At 33.3% G+C, this 18,123-nt stretch overlaps 1 protein-coding gene across 1 annotated transcript in view; it reads right to left on the bottom strand.

The window, feature by feature from the left end:
* The window catches only part of Cnot6l (CCR4-NOT transcription complex subunit 6 like), a 110,178-nt gene that overhangs the window by 48,605 nt on the left and 43,450 nt on the right, over window positions 1–18,123 (bottom strand). The window contains exon 5 of the mRNA XM_047566020.1: window positions 795–884. Coding sequence (XP_047421976.1) covers window positions 795–884 — 90 coding nt within the window. The remainder of the gene's footprint in view (window positions 1–794; window positions 885–18,123) is intronic.

The raw sequence follows: 18,123 nt of genomic DNA, 5'->3' as shown, positions 1-18,123 counted from the left end.
AAAAAAATTAAAAAGGTTGCTTGTAAAATTTCCACAAATATATAATAAATCAAACCATAAAAGTTCCTTGATTTACGATGGGATTAAATACCAATTAAGTTTATTATGTTGAAAATATCCTAAGCCAAAAATGTATTTAATACAACTAACTTACCAAACATCATCACTTAGCCTACCCTATCTTAAACATGCTCAGAATACTTACATTAGCCTACAGTTGAGCAAAATCACCTAACATAAAGCCTACTTTATAATAAAGTGTTGAGTATCTCATATAATTTTCTGAATACTGAAAATTTTGAACAATATATATATGGGTATGCTTTCACACATAAAGTTTAAAAATCTTAAATTGAACCATCTTAAGTCTTAGGATCATCTGTAGTCACTTTATTCATTTTAAAAAATGTATAAAATGTATGGGTTCCAAGTAATGTGCACCAAATTAAGACAACTAAGAATTATATTTATTAATAAAAGCAAGACACATCTTGGTTTGATAACTCAGGCATTAATCAGCTGTATGCAAATGAACAGTTATCTGAATCAGTGAATTTGCAACTATAAAATGAGTTAAAAATTCCTTCCACCTAGGTTCTTATAAAATTAAAATTATGTAACTAAAGTTCCTAAAACACTGCTTTATAAACAGAAGGCACTCAGTATATGAAAGGAATAATGTTCTACTATCATCAGATATACTAAAGATAGAAACTCCAAACCTATAAGCAGTTATAAAAGCAACCTCTGATGTCTAAACTAGTAATAATATCTGCTTTGTTATTAATAGTTACCTGCAAGATTGTCAAGCATGAAGTTCAGTAGCTTTCGTGTTCCATCTGGGTCCTGGTATAAGTTGAGAATATCCTGTGATAAAGGATTGCCTAAAGCAGAAAAAAATAAATAAAACCTATAAGATTTAGAATTGCAAGACAAGACAAAAAATGCACACTGTGAAACAAAAAACTAACTTTCTAAACTGAATTCTACTGTATTTAATGTTAGACATTTAAAGAAATTTAGGAATTTAAAGAAATATGCTTTTTGAGATTATCATAACTTGAATTATTTCTTTTCCGATTTCACTGTTTATATTATGAACCTAACATTTGGACTTATTAAAAACATATGGACACATACATATACATTTTTAAACATGATAAACTTACATGGGATTTAACCCTATAAGTTCACATTTATTTTTGATGACAGACTTCAAACTGAAAGACAAATAGCCCCATGAGACAGAATAAGTGATATCATAAAGAAGTCATTTTAATTAGAATATTTATATTATTTATAGAGAAAAGAAAAATATTTCAAGTGAGAAGAATTATATGCCCATAAATTCAAGAACTTAAAACAAAAGGACAAATTTCTTGAAAGATAAAACAAAGTTCACTCAATAACAAATATTTTTTTAAAAAAATCAGCCAAAGTTGGAGTAAGGACCTCCAAACATTTGACATTTCAGAAAAGTAAAAGCAAACAAACAAAAAAACAGTAAAAACTATAAAAATCAGGGCTGGGGAGATAGCTCAGTTGGTAGAGTGCTTGCCTTGTAAGCACAAGGCCCTGGGTTCAATCCCCAGCACCCAAAAAAAAAAAAAAAAAAAAAAAAAACTATAAAATCATCTTATCCATGTGTAGCACAATGATAATTCAACAACAACAAACACATATGGAAACCATTATATGAGTATAATAGAACTGGAAAATTCCTATCACCTACTAACAACAATGCCTTCATACCAACATAATACACCACATTATTCAGGCATTTACATCAGCTGATGCTGCCAGCTATAAAAAAGTATAGCACATACAATCATGTACAGTGCATAAAATTTGATAATAACAAACATCTGTTAATGGTTAATGTATTTGCTATCTAATACTTTTTATCATCATCATAGGACATACTACTTCAATTTAAAAAAAAAGTTTATTAAAAACAGTATACCCTGTTACAGCAGTAGCTTTATACATCTTGGGCTTACCCAATCTCTTGATTGCATCAAGAGGCCATGTGAATGATAGACTTGTACCATCTAGCTTTCCGAAAGTACATTCTATGATGTTCACATAATGAAACTGTCTAACAATAAATTTCTCATGATATTTTCCCATCTTTAAGTAATGTATGACTGGGTCATCATCTTCAGAGGTATCCCATATGATCAGTATCTACTGTATGTCCTTATCTTACTTTCTATGAATTCCTGTATGCTCTTCTGAGCAACGTGCTTTAAATTCTTCCTGTGAGATCACAAGAAGCAGTCAATGCAAGCCCCGCCATCACTTCACTCCATGAATTGGTCTCCTCTGGAACATTCTGGTGTTTCTGCCCGTTAAGCCTTTTCTGAACTTTTCATTCTACATCTTGGATTCTTGGTGACTGGAGGGATTTCTTGAGGCAACTGAAAGTCTTTGGCCAGAACATTCCTCCAATGGAACAAAAAGGCCACAACTGAAATCCAGTCCTTCAGGGTAAGATGCTGGAACATTCTTTTTAGTCTTTTTGGAGGGCAGGTCTTACCCACGGACAAACTGAAGGTTCCTGGCCAGAGTGACACCTTGGCAAAGACTGAGTCAGTTACAATAGGATTTCTGAAAGTCTGAGCCACTATATTTAAAAAAAAAAACAAAAAACAAAAAACAAAACCAACAACAGAAAACCTCTTACCTTCCTCTTACCCTTTCACCTCTATCTATAGATCAACAGAATATAATGGGACCTCACTCAAGGCTCAAATCGGTGGAAGCTCTAATATATGTCTAAGTATGATCCCTACCACATGTATGCCTTGTCCAACTGACATTATGAAACCTTATACCTGTACCTCTTTTTCCTGACATTTACCATGGACCCTGATGCTGAATACCTTTAAATGTCCATGCCCCACCTGACAGAAAGCAAGGACATTGATCAGCTTCCCACCTATCACTGCCCTCTCTGAGAAGGAGCAATCAGAATAGGTTGATGCCCAATTAACCTAAAAGAAGTTAGGGGCCCAAGTCCTTGAGGGGGTAATATTAGGCAAACAGGTAGCCAAGGACTTACAGAGAGGACACCGGACATATATCAAAAAGGAATTCTAGGTCGCGGGACCAGGAATCACAGGGAGAATTACTTACCAAAGAGACAAGCATCTGGAATGGGAACTGATATGTTAAGCTTCCCCCAGGCATAGTTAATTACACCCTATTAAGAGAACTATTATTTCAAGATCATGTAACACCCACCCCTTGTGACTATATCTTTACAATCCTCACAAAGAAAATTTTCTGAGCACTAAACAAAGGGGTAATAAACCACTTAAAGAGGTATGACAATGTGACAAGAACAAAGAAAGCCAAGAACCCCAGTTTTTAGGAACCCTGAGCCCCTAAACTCTACAAGATACACAGTCGTGTCCAGAGGCATCCTGTACAGTGCCTACTGTACCTTCTTATCTTACTTTCTAATAAACTCCTGTCAACTCTGGAAGAAAAAAAAAAAAAAAAAAAAGCAATGCATGACTGTATTTGAGATCAACCCCCAGGAAGCATTCATTTAAGAAACATTAGATCTGTTTAAGAATAATGATATGTAGTTTTTAATTATTTTGATTCCACAATGTCAGGGCAGACACACTAGAGCAACCAAAGCAAATCAAAGCTGAACTCTTTCAAAGCTCCATTTCCAAAGAATAGTCATTATCTGACCTGTATGGTAATTATCTGACTCTTGTCCAGTGCTGAGGATTTCTCCCAGAAGAGGACTGAGTGCTTGAAAAAATCATTACAGGAAGTGTTTTAACTATGACTGTGTGAGTGATGGTAACAACTGAGACAAACAACAGACTAACAAAAAAAACTTAATACGAGAAGCTTGGGAAAGGGATGTCCATAGGGCTTTGAAAAGTTCTTACATATTCCTGGGAACTTAAGACCATACATGTGCAAAAGACTATGAATGTGCTCAGAAAAGACCTAAAAATACCCAAATCTCTCACCTCCGTAAGATCTTTTTTTATTTATTCTTTTCAGATACACATGACAATAGAGTTTATTTTGACATATTATACACACATGGAGTATAAACTTCCCATCTTGTGGTTATACATGATGTGAAGTTATACTGGTCCTGTATTCATATACGAACATAGGAAAGTTATGTCTGACACATTCTACTGCCTTTTCTATTTCCACCCCCCACCCTTCCCTTCATTCCCCTTGTCTAATCCAATGAACTTCTATTCTTCCCTACTCCCAGATCCTTATTGTGTGTTAATATCTGCCTATCAGAGAGAACATTTGGCCTCTGGATTTTGGGGACTGCTTATTTCACTTAGCACGATGTTCTCCAGCTCCATCTATTTACCAGCAAATACCATAATTTCATTCTTCTTTAAAGTTGAGTAATATAACATCAAATACCACATTTTCTTTATCCATTCATCTGTTGAAGAGCACCTAGTTTGGTTACATAGCTTAGTTATTGTGCACTGAGCTGCTATAAACACTGATGTGGCCACAATACTATAGTATGTTGATTTTAACTCCTGTGGGTATAAACCAAGAAGTGGGATACCTGGGTCAAATGGTGGTTCCATTCCAAGTTCTCTGAGGAATATTCATACTGCTTTCCATAATGGTTGCGCCAATGTGCATTCCCACCAGCAATGAATGTATAAGTATACCTTTTTCTCCACATCCTCGTCAACATTTATTATTGTTTGTATTCTTGATAATGTCATTCTGACTGGGGTGAGATGAAATCTTACAGTAGTTCTGATTTGCATTTCTCTAATTGCTAAAGATGTTGAACATTTTTTTTTTATACTTGTTGATCAACTGTATTTCTTCTTCTGTGAAATGTCTGTTCAGTTCCTTAGCCCATTTATTGATTGGGTTATTTGGTGTTAAGTTTTTGAGTTCTTTATTCTGGAGATTAACATTCTATCTGAGGTACAGGTGGCAAAATTTTCTCCCATTCTGTAGGCTGTCTCTTCATGTTATTGTTTTCTTTGCTGTGAAGAAACTTTTTAGTTTGATACTATCCCATTTATTGATTTTTGTTTTTACTTCTTGCACTTTAGGAGTCTTGTTAAAGAATTTGGTCCCTAAGTCAATATGTTGAAGATTTGGGACTACTTTTTCTTCCATTAGGTACGAGGTCTCTGTTCTAGTGCCTAAGTCTTTGATCCACTTTGACTTGTGTTTTGTGCAGGGTGAGAGATAGGGATTTAATTTCATTTTATTACATATGGATTTCCAATTTTCCCAGTACCATTTGTTGAAGAGGCTATATTTTCTCCAGTGAATGTTTTTGGTGTCTTTATCTAGTATGAGATAACTGTATTTATGTGGGTTTGTCTCTGTGTCTTCTGTTCCGTACCACTGGTCTTTGTGTCTGTTTTGATCTTAAGGCTATGTCCAAACAGCAAATGAATGCTAAAGAGAAAGTTGTAATCTTCCTGGCTTAGCAGTGAAGTTGTGCCCCAAACATAGAGCCACTCTGGAATAGTGGGAGATTTAATGGTTCCAGACATTTAAGGAAATCTTTGTCTAATCCTTAGCTAACCACTAAACACAGTAGAAATTTCAGTGGCCACACATGACAAAGAACACAGAATTAGTACAAAAGTCACTAAAGTAATGAACAAAAACTATGAAGAACAACAAGCAACCATAGGATGGTGAGAGATTCTGAATTCAGAATTGTCACCTTTACTTAAAATGTCCAGCTCTCAACAAAAAAGGTATGAAACAGAAAAAGAAATAAGCAAGTTATGTGCCGTATAAATGGGACACGTAGGTGGAAAGGCAATCAATAAAAATTGATCCTAAGGACAGACGCTGGACTTACCACAAAGACTTTAAATCAGCTATCTAAAAATAGAAATAGTCCCTGGCTTTGGATTATTTGACTTATAATTACTCCACTTTATGATGGCTTAAAAGGAATGTACATTCAGTAGAAACCATACTCCAAATGTTGATCTTCTACCAGGCTAACAACATGTGGCTCGATACTTTTTTGTGATGCTGGACAGTGATATCAAGCTGCAAGTTCCAGAAAGCAAATAAGACCATAAAGGTGAACAACTGATACTCTACAGTGTACTATGCTGCTAAGCTCAAATGTGCAAAAGGTTAGGTGCTAAATGTACTTTCAAATTAAAACAAATTTATCAGAATGTAAACCTGCTGTAAGTAGAGAAGCACTGTATGCTCAAAGAGTTTTATTTAAATAAAAAATTGTTACCAGTTGTGGTGATGCATGTCTATAATCCTAGTAACTTGGGAGGCTGAGGCAAGAGGACTGCAAGTTCAAAGTCCACCTCAGCAACTTAGTGAGATCCTGTCTCCAAAAAATAAAAAGGTCTGGATATGTAGCTCAGTATAAAGGTGTTCCTGGGTTCAATCATTACTCCTCACTACTCCCAAAAAAAGGTGCCTAAAGAATTAACGTATGAGAATGACTTCTCACCAAAGGGAGAGTATCAAAAAAGAAAGTATAAAAAGGAATCAAACAGAAATTATGAAGTAGAAAACTACAATAAACAACAAAAATCTCTGGTAGAGCTCAATAGCAATTTAAGTAGGAAAGAAGAAAGGACCAATGACCTTGAGAACACCTCAGCTGGGTTTATACAGTCTGAACAACAGAGGAAAAAAACAATGAAAAAAGATGGTTAGTCTTGGTGATTACTGGCTACCACCAAGGATACCAACATATGCATAACAGGAGTCCCAAAAGTTAAGAACAGGAAAGAATATAAAAAAAGAATGAACAAAAAATCTGTAATTTGATGGAAATCATTTATATACATATGCAAGAAGCTTAACGAACTCTAAGTAGACAAGAAATGTATACCCTCAACAAATTCTAATAAAACTGTAGGAAGTCAAAGACAAAGACAGAACCTTAAAAGTGGCAGTAGAAGTAATAAACCATGTACAGATTCTCAGATTAACACAGCTGAGATGTCTAAAAGAAACTTACCAGTGAAGACATGCAAAGACTGAAACTTTAAAAAAAGATAGTTCATTGAAAATGTAAACCAAAAGTAAGCAGGAGTAGCTATACTCATATAAAACCCACTTTTATGTCAAAAACTGTAAAAGGAGACATAAAATATAAAGATAAAAAGCTCAATTCAGGAAGAGGATAACAATTATAAATATATACACACCCAACACCAGACCCTGCAAATATTATATATTCCTTTATTAGGAAATATTAAATCTAAAGGAAGAGAGAAACTCCAATATAATAATAGTAAGGAACTTCAATACCACATATTCATTAATGGACTGATCATCCAGGAAAAAAAATCCAACAAACACCTAATTTAATCTATACTACTGACCAATGGACGTAACAGACATTTACAGAACACTTTATCCAATAGCTGCAGAATATGTACTTATCACTACATGAAACATTCTCTAGCATGGATCATATGTTAGACCACAAAACAAGTCAACAAATTGACAAAAAATCAAAATTATGTCTTTTCTGACCACAAAGGAATAAAAAAAAAATTATAACAGAACTACAGAAATTGCACAAATACATGGAAATTAAACATCACCCTCCCGTACAACCTTAAGAAATTGAGAAAACTATAACTTTCTTCAATCAAATGAAAATGAAAACAGAACATACCAAAACTTAGCAATATAGCAAAAGCAGTACTAAAAGGGAAGTATCCATCAGTAAGAACCTATATCAAAAAATTAGAAAGACTTTAAATATTCTATTGATGCAACCACATGAACTAGGAAAGAAACTACTGCACCAAATTATTAGACAAAAAGAAATAATACAGATCAGAGCAGAAATAAATGAAGACTAAAAACAGTAAAAAGATCAACAAATGTTTTAAAAATAAAAAATAAATATAGCTAAGATTAAGAAAAGAGAAGACCTAAATAACTAAAAACAGAACTTAAGTTGATATAACAGGTACCACAAAAATACAAAAGATCATGAAGGTCTATTACAAACAACCTCATGACAAAAAAATATGGAAATCCTGGAAGAAATTAATAAATTCCTTCGCACATACAACATACTAATAACAGACTAATAATAAGTAATTAACTTGAATCAGTAGTAAAATAAAGTCAACAAAGAAAAGCCAGGTCTGGAGGATTTCACTGCTGAATTCTACAAAACTTTTAAAGAAGAACCAGTATCAATTCTTCTCAATATTCCAAAAAGCTGAAAAGAAGAAAATCCTTCCAAACTCATTCTTTATAACAAGCAGTACCCTGATACCAAAAACAGACAACACACAACAAAAACACAGGCTACAGATCAATATTCCTGTAAAGAAAAGACAGGAAAATTCTCAACAAATGACTAGTAAACTGAATCCAACAACACATTTAAAAGATTATAAAAACCATATTCAAGTGGATTTTATCCCAGGAATGTAAGGATGGCTCAATATATGTAAATCAACAAACATGGTATACCACACCAACAAAATGTAAGAAACCACATGATTATCTCATTGGAAGTAGAAAAAGCATTCAATAAAATTCAACATTCCTTCATGGTAAAAACTTACAATGAATTGAATATATAACAAACAAACTTCAAAACAATTAAGTCTATACATGATGAAATCAAAGCTAACATCATGCCCAACAGGGAAAAACCGGCATTCCTATAATAACCCCAGTTACCAGGTTAGAGGGGGAAGCTGAGGCAGGAGCATTCCAAGTCTGAGGTCAGCCTTGGTAACTTAGTGAGACTGTCTTAAATAATGCTAAAGATGGATGCAGCTCAATGATAAGAGTTCTCATGGGTTCAATGATAGAGTTCAGTACGGGGGTGGGCATGGGGGTGTGGTCAGGGAAAACCAAAGTGTTTTTCCCAAGATCTGGAACAAAAATTTGGGAAACCTGAAAATCAAGGATATCCTCATTCACCATGCTTATTCAACACAGTCCTAGAAATCACAACCAGAACTATCAGGCAAAAAAAGAAAGAAAGGTCATCCAAATTGGAAAGGAGGAAGTCAAATTATCACTGTTCCTAGAAGAAAAAAATCTGAAGAATCTACTAAAAAATTGTTAAAACTGACAAATTCAGGAAAACTGTAGAATAAAGGATCAACATAAAAAAAATCAGTACCATTTCTACTCAATATTAACAAACTATTTGAAAAAAAAAAAAAAAGAAAGCAATCCCATTTACAACAGAATAAAATAACACATCTATGAATAAATTTAACCAAGGTAAAAGAACTATATAATCAACTCTAAAATACGATGATGAAAGTGAAGATACAATAAAAAAGACATCCCACATTCATAAACAGGAAGAATGTTATAAAAATGTCCAAACTATTCAGAGATTCAATATAATCCCTATCAAAACAAAAATGACATTCTTCAGAGAGAAAAAACACTCCTAAATTCATGTAGTATAACAGATATACAACTAGCCAAAGCAATCCTGACCAAAAAGAACAAAGCTGGAGGCATTACATTATCTGATTTCAAAATACATAATGCTATAGAAACCAAAAGAGCATAGTGCAGCACAAAAAAAAGACAAAACAGATCACTGAAACACAATAAAAGACCCAGAAATAAATCCATGTATTTACAGTCAACTGATTTTTTTGACAAAGGCACCAACAACATACACTGGAGAAAATGTTGCCACTTTAATAAAAATGGGAAAACCTAATATCCACAGGCAGAAGAATGAAACTAGATCCTTATCTCTCACCATAGGAAAAAAATCAATTCAGAACAGATAAAGAACTTAAATATAAGACCCCAAACTATGACATTACCAGAAGAAAACATGGGCAAACGCCTTGTTCAAGACACTGGTCTGGGCAAAGACTTTTTTGGTTATGACCCAAAAAAACAGCTAATAGTAGCACAAAGAAAGAAAGGGAATTATATCACACTAAAAAGCTGCTGCAGAGTAAAGTGAAGAGCAGAATAAAGAGACAACCTATAAAATGGGAGAAAACATTTGCACTGAATAGTTGATTCATCTAACGTAAGATTAATATCTAGAATATATAGGAAACTCAATAGAAAAAAAACTACAAATAATCAGATTTAAAAATGGATAAATAATCTGAATAGATATTTCTCAAAACAAGATATACAAATGGCCAACAGATAAATGAAAAAATGGTCAATATCACAATCAGAAAATACAAACTAAAACCACAATGGGATTTCACTTCATTAGAATGGCCATTATCAAAAAGACACATGCTGACAATGACAAGGATGTGGAAAAAGGAGAACTCATATACTATAGGTGGGAATGTAAATTAGTACTGCCAATAATATGGCAGTATTAAACTGGAACTAATATGGAAGTTTCTTAAAAAACTACAAAAATAACTAACCATGTGATCCAGCAATCTACTCCGGGTGTATTTCCAAAGGAAATGGTATTAGTATGCTAAAGAACCATCTGCATTTGCATGTTTACTGCAGCATTATTCACAACTGCCAAGACCTAAAATCAACCTAGGTTTCCATCTACAGATGAATATAGACAGATATTATTCTGTCATAAAAACGGATGAAATTCTGTCATTTGCAGCAACATGGATAGGACTAGAAGACACAGTGTTAAGTGAAAAAAGTCTCTCAGGAAGACAAGTATCAAATGATCTCATTCATTCATAGAAACCAAAAAAACTGATCTCAAGAGGTAGAGCAGAAGTTACCAGAGGACGGGAAGAACAGGGAAAAGATGGAGATAGAAAGAGGATGGTTAATAAGTATCAGAATACAGTTGAATAAGAAGAATAATTTCTAATGTTTTACAACACAGAAGGGTAGCCATACTGTACAATTAATTGTGTATTTCAGAAGAGCCAGGACAGAGGAGTTTGAATGTTCCTAACATACAGAAATGATAAACGTTTGAAGTGATAGACCAATAACCCTGATCTGATCATGATATATCATATACCTGGATTGAAATATCGCAATGTAGCCCATAATATGTACAATTATGTTAATCAAAATTTTAAAAACATTTTTTAAAGATTAAAAACCAACTTCTCATCAGACACCATGGAATGACATATTCCAAGTACTGAAAGAAAAACACTATCAACTAAGACGTTATATAGAAAATACACCTTTCAAAATGAAGAGAAATTAAGACACTCCTAGATAAACAAAAGTTGAATGAGTCTATCACTAGCAGACCAATCTTAAAAGAAACACTGAAGAAAGTCTCATCCAGGCTGAAATGAAAGGACACTGGATAATTACTCAAATCCATAGGAAAAATGTAATCCACAGCTCTCACAGGACCAAGTTAGTTCTCAAAACAGCATGCTGTCATAAACAAAAACTACCAGTAAAGGTAACTACATATAAATGTATTTTCAAACTTTTTCTCATACCTGATATGAAATATAATTAGGTAAAGCAATAATCATAAATCTATGTTGATGGGCATATAATATATAAAGATGATGTTTGTTAATACTGTTGAAATTAAGTTGATACTAAACCAAATTAGACTGCAATAAATTGAGATGTTAATTGTAATCCCAGATTAACCACTAAGAGAATAACTCAAAATCGCACAGCAAAAGAAATGAAAAAATAATTAAATTGGTACACTAGAAAATATGCATTTAATGCAAAAGACATTGAGAAATGAACAAGGACACAAGACATAGAAAATTAACAGCAAAATGGCAAACATAAATCATACTTCATGAGTAGTTATATCAAATGTAAATGGATTAAACTGTCTAATTAAAAAGCTAAGTGCTTTGGTTTGAATATGGTTTGTCCCCCAAAGGTCCATGGGCTACAAGTGGAACCCACAATGTGGCAGAATCGAGGTGCTACAATCTACAAAAGGTGGAAGCAAGAAGAAGGTAATTAGATCCTAAGAAAACCACCTTCAGAAGAGATTAATGCAGCTCTCACAGGACCAAGTTAGTTCTCAAAACAGCAAGCTGTTAAAAAGCAAGGCTACCCAACATGCTTGGTCCCTTCTGCACATGACCAATTCCCCTGGTTGTTTCTCTACCATGTTCACCCTGGCCCTTGCCAGGATACCAGTACCTTGCTGTTTCATCTCTCTAGTCACCAGAATCATAAACCAAATAAACCTCTTTACTTCACAAGTTACCCAGACTCAGGCATTTTTTTTTTTTTTTTTTTTTTTTTTTTACATCAACACTAAGGCAAGAAAAGAGAAAAATCTCAAGAGTGGAATCAAAAGATAGGATAGCAATAACACAATAATATCAGTAATTCACCTAGGTAAAACAAGTGGTCTGAACACACATATTAAAAATTATAATGATAGACTGGATTAAAAACAAACTCTAGCTATATATTACTCATAAGAGACAAACCTGAACATAAGTACACAAAAGGCTGAAAGTAAACAGAGGAGAAAAGATACTAAACAAACATTAAGCTGAAAAGAACTAAAATAGCTATATTAGACAAAATAGACTATAAGACAAAACCCTAGTGAGAAAGAAAAGGAATCACTACCTAGTATAAAGTTCAATTCATCAGAAAATACAGCAATATTAAGATGGCATAACCTTGTAAAATAATCTCAATATATATAAGAACAAAAACTTATATAAGTACATGGGGAAACCATGTACTTATGGTACAAATCATGATTTTAAAATGAACATCTTAAACAGTTAGAATATAACAACACAATTTATAAATTTGATCTGACAAATGTATAGCCCAAAACCTAACAATAAGAGAAACTTTTTTTCGATACAAGTAAAACCTAAGAAATAATCACATACTAGGCGATAAAGACAGAATCAACAAAAAATCAAAGAACCAGTTCATACTGGCTACCTCATCTGCCTATACACATTACTTTGAAAGTGCATTAAAATTTTCAATACTATTTTAAATAACTGATGATACATAGAAATATGACAACCCACATTAAAACAGATCAAAACCATAACAAAATATTTCCTATCATGCTGGGCACAGTGACATGCCTATAGTCCTAGCTACTTTGAGGCTGAGGCAGGAGGAACACTTGACCTCATGAGTTGGAGGACAGTCTGGGCAACACAGCAAGTCGTGCCTCAAAAAACTTTAAAAAATTCCATCTCAAATTGTGGATGCAGTAAAATGCAGCCAAACATGCCAATTTATAGCCTTAAGTGCTTATATTTGAAGATAATTAAATCTAAATGTGAATAATCATATCCAACTTAAAATTAGAAAAACAATTAAGGGAAGGAAGAATAAATAGTATTAAAAATGAAGAAGGGTAGAGCTGAAGATGTAGCTCAGTGGTATAGCACTTGACTACCATGCATGAAGCTCTGGGTTCAATCCTCAGTACCAAAAAAAAAAAAAAAAAGGCAGGGAGTAAAACAGAATGGAATCTAAAACTTTAGAGTCTAAAACCATACCAAGAAAATATTACAAAAACTTTCATGCAAGCAAATTTAAAAGTTGATAAATACCAACGGTACTGATAAAATCCCTCCAAAATTGACTCGTTAACCATTCAAAATCCTCAATAGTTCTTGGAACTACAAATATATTAAGAAAATATTTTCCAGAGAACAAACCATGTAATGATGGTTTTACAGAACTGTTCTATCAAAATTCCAAAACACAAATTCATTCAAAATTATACTACTTCTTTCAGAGAGCTAAAAATACAGAATTTGCCCTCTATTTTTTTTTTACAGACAATATTAAATTTCACATACAACTGAATAAAAATAATGAAAAACATAGATCTATTTTATTCCTGAACATATACCTGAAAATCCTTAAAACTTATTGTCAGGAAAGGGAGTACACCACAGGCCTTGTGCTTCTTTCTGCATTCTTGGTGTGATTGATTCAAAGGCTTATTTGTCTCCTGACACTGAGAAGGTTCTGTAACTACTTACACAGGCAACTAAATAGGTCTAAGCAACCACAGCATAACTACCATGTTAACTATTTCCCTGGAGAAGCAGGGTTAGCTTTTTTTTTTTTTTTTTTTTTTTTTTGCTATATGCCTCAAAAGTGCTAAACCCTTGAACCCAGAATACTCAATTACAATGCAAACTCACAATGTATACAGCATGCACTTTACATAATAATGTTCCTTGTCTCTAATCCAACCCAAGAGCCTCATGTTGTCTCTGCCATTATTAATGAAACAGTAACTGGTTAATTAGCTTATAAGTAGAGTAAAATCCCACAGTCTTCAGAATTCTTGACAGCTGTATCAAATGAAAACTAACGATATATAAAAGCATATAATAACACAAGCATTTTGGGTTTAGCAAAGGAAATTTAGGCCCTTATGCCTAAAATAATCCATCAAATACAAATAAATAGATGAGCAAAAGTGGATTAGAGGAAGGAGAACAGGGAAAAGAAAACAGGATCAGGAACTGAAATTGAACTCCACAAATGTATGACTTCCTTGGCCTGAACCCAACTACTATGAATAACTATAAAACTTAAAAAAAAAGTGCTAGAACAGTGTGCAGCAAGTGTATAACATTTTATTCAAAGGCATCATATACAATCTAAATAAATGGAAAAGGGGATGCCAATTTGTCCTCAAGTAATCCAGAGGGTCAACACAACTCCAAAGTTCATTAATGACTAATATTAATGATTCTAGTCAACACTATTTGAAATATCCTAGGCAGTGCTTTAAAACAAGAAAAAAAAATTAACTACATAAGAATTTGAAAAGAGAAACTGTCACAGAAGATGAAGTGATTATCTACATAAAAACCCAAATTTATTCAGTTATTCAAAACTTGACAAGTCCTTTTTTATGCATAAGAGAGAGCTGAAAGGCCCAATCAAGACGTTGCTGCAGAAAAATGTGAGAGGACTTCACAAATGAGATATCAAGTCTTAATATAAAGTCATAATAATAATAATAATAAGAAGAAGAAGAATAACAAAGATAACATAGTAACTGGTATAAGGTTAGACGAATTGACCACTGGAATACAACAGAGATCACAAAAGTAGGCTAGACATTGCAAATATATAAGAAGGGTGACTTTGCTGACTAGTGAGAAAAGGAATATTTATTCAGTAAATGACACTGAAACAACTGGTTACTCATAGAACATAAACATGATTAGATCCCTCTCCATATTAGACCCTTTATACCATATTTAAAAATCAATTCCAAATAAACTAAAGAAAAAGAGCAAAATTTTACAACTTTTAGAATGTTAGTATTTCTAACAGGGGCAAAGGGTTTCTTTAACAAGATACAAAATACACTAATTATAAAAAAGATTTTAAAATCCAACTACTGATTGTATCTACTCATTAAAAGATACTAGAAAGGAAAAAGAAAAGAAAGATCACATTGTGGGAAAAGACATTTACAACATGAAATAGACAAAACTTAAGAACTACTACAAATCAGTAAGAGACAATCAAATTGAAAATAGCTGAGATATCAACAGAATATTTAAAGAAGAAATAGTAATAGCCAATAAATACGCTCAATCTTATTAGCAATTAGGAAAATTACAATTAAAAATATAATTAGAAACTATTTCATATTCAATAACTGGCAAAACTTAAAAAAAAAATCTGACAATACCAACTACTGGAAAGAAGACTGAAAGATAGAAACTATACTATTTTGGAAGTACAGTTTTATACAACTACTTTGTTAAAATTAGCGTTACCTAATAGAGCTAAGGATGCACAGACTTCTAAAATCCAACAATACCATTCCATTCCTATGACCTTTATCAGCTACACTGCTTATAATAGCCAAAAAAGAAAAAAAATCTAAGTATCTACAGTATAATGAACAAATTATACCATATTCATTATCTGAATACAACAAAGCAGTGAAACAAATGAAGTACAATTACATATATGCATCTACATGGCTGAATCAAAAACAATGTTGAATCAGCAAGACACAGGAAATTATATTCAGGATTTCATTTATATAACAATTAAGACACCTTTAACAAATACAACATCCCAATCTCTAAATTCAGGACAAGAGTAACCTTTGGAAGAGAACAGGAAGATGTAATCATGAAAGAACACATAAGAAACTTAAAATGTATAAGGGAAGCCAGATGCAATGGTGGTACATGCCTATAATCCCAACAACATGGGAAGCTGAGGTAGGAAGATTATAAATTCCAAGCATGCCTCAGTAACTTATGGAGATCATATCTACAAATAAAAAACAAAAAAGGACTGGGGTCCTTTTTGCTAAAAGGCCCCCCCTGGCTTCAATCCCCAGTGCCACCAAAAAAAAAAAAAAAAAAGTGTATGGGATCTACAATTATGCCTATAAACCTATATATCTCCCTATAAATCTCACCAATAAAACTATTCTATTAAATTTTTTAATTATCCAAATCAGAAAGGTAAAAAACGGTAACTAAGAATTGTTAGAATCTGCATTATTAGAATCATTTTTATACCCTCATATGAACTTCAGGATATAATATCATAGAATAAAGCTTTTTCTTTTTGACTTCCAGAAGTTCACATAAGCACAGTAATAATGCTTTGCCTCCTAAACTTGTAATATAATTACATTTTTCGAGTGTTTTGTTGTTTCTTTTTTGGTCCTGATTATTAAACCCAGGGGTGCTTAACCACTGAACCACATCCCCAGCCCTTTTGAATATTTTATTTAGAGACAGGGTCTTGCCAAGTTACTTAGGGCCTTGCTAAATTACTGAGGCTGACTTTGAACTCGCCATCCTACTGCCTCAGCCTCCCAAGCTGCTGGGATTACAGGCATGCGCCCCCCATGCCTGGCTTCCTAGTGTTGAATGTAAGCTTTTACTGACTTATATTTCATGAATAAATCAAATTTACACAATAAAAGAAAGTCATTCACTGACATGGTCTATTTTATTTTAAGGGAGATAAGCTAGAAATTTTAAAAACTATTGAGGTCCCACATATTTTTCTAATTTGGGACCACAATATTAAATGCCCAAGGACATCCCACTGACCCATACATCTGAGAAAATATTGCCCTGAATTTCAGGACATGAATTCTAAAATTATAACAACCGTATGAGAATTGCTTTTACTTATTCTTTTCCCGTCAAATTAACACATTTAGACTTTTATTGAAATGACTTGAAGAAAACACGTCCAACTTACTGGATTATCATTCGTATCTGAATTGCTCAAACAACCTACCCACTACCCACTCCTCAGTTCTCAAAATATAATTTATTTTTTTTGGTGCTGGGGATCGAACCCAGGGCCTTGTGCTTACAATGCAAGCACTCTACCGAATGAGCTATCTCCCCAGTCCCTCAAAATATAATTTCTAAAAATTAGTTTGTTGAGCCAGGATGATCCAAATCATTAATAAAAGTTCAGTATCTGTATTTCTAAGGAAGAAAAGAAAATAGAGAAAACACATCCCTGGAAATTTCAATACAAAAAGACAATGGACAATCGCAGAGGCAATTCATTCTCATTGTTTCTTTTAAGGATATCACAGTGCTATTTTAAATGATACATTTGCTTTTCCTTTTTTTTTTTTTTTTTGCTAATAAGTACCACAATGTGACTATTAAGTTTGATTTAGAAATTATTTCAAGTTTTACCTTCCTAAGTATATAAAGCTGTAATTCATTACAAACATTTCTTCAATCACTTCACTGGGACATTCTTGTTTTCGTCAACTTTTTTTTTTTTTTTTTTTTTTTGTACTAAGGATTGAACCCAGGAGTGCCTTACCACTGAGCCACATTCCCAGTCCATTCTAAATTCTGAGACAGGGTCTTGCTAAGTTAGGGCCTCACTAAGTTGCTGTGGCTGATCTCAAATGTTATCCTCCTACCTCAACCTCCCAAGTCACTTGGATTATAGGCGTGCACCCCTAGTGCTTGGCTATTATCTTAAAATTTTTTAAAAGGCAGGAAGATTTGTTTGTTTTTTTGTTTTCTGAACATACATTTCTCTTTCATAGTGGATCACCTGAATACGAAGTGGCACTGACTGAAAACTACACAAATTCTCAAAGAAAAGGGCTGAATATAAGTCAGGTTGAGTATTCCTAATACGAAAATCACAAATTGATAATACTACAAAATCCAAAATGTTTCAACACTGACATGATGCCACAAGTGG

Source organism: Sciurus carolinensis, chromosome 10 (assembly GCF_902686445.1).
Source record: "Sciurus carolinensis chromosome 10, mSciCar1.2, whole genome shotgun sequence".
NCBI classification, from domain to species: Eukaryota; Metazoa; Chordata; class Mammalia; order Rodentia; family Sciuridae; genus Sciurus; species Sciurus carolinensis.
Note: the sequence above shows the minus strand (reverse complement) of the source record. Positions and strands in the feature narration are given on the sequence as shown.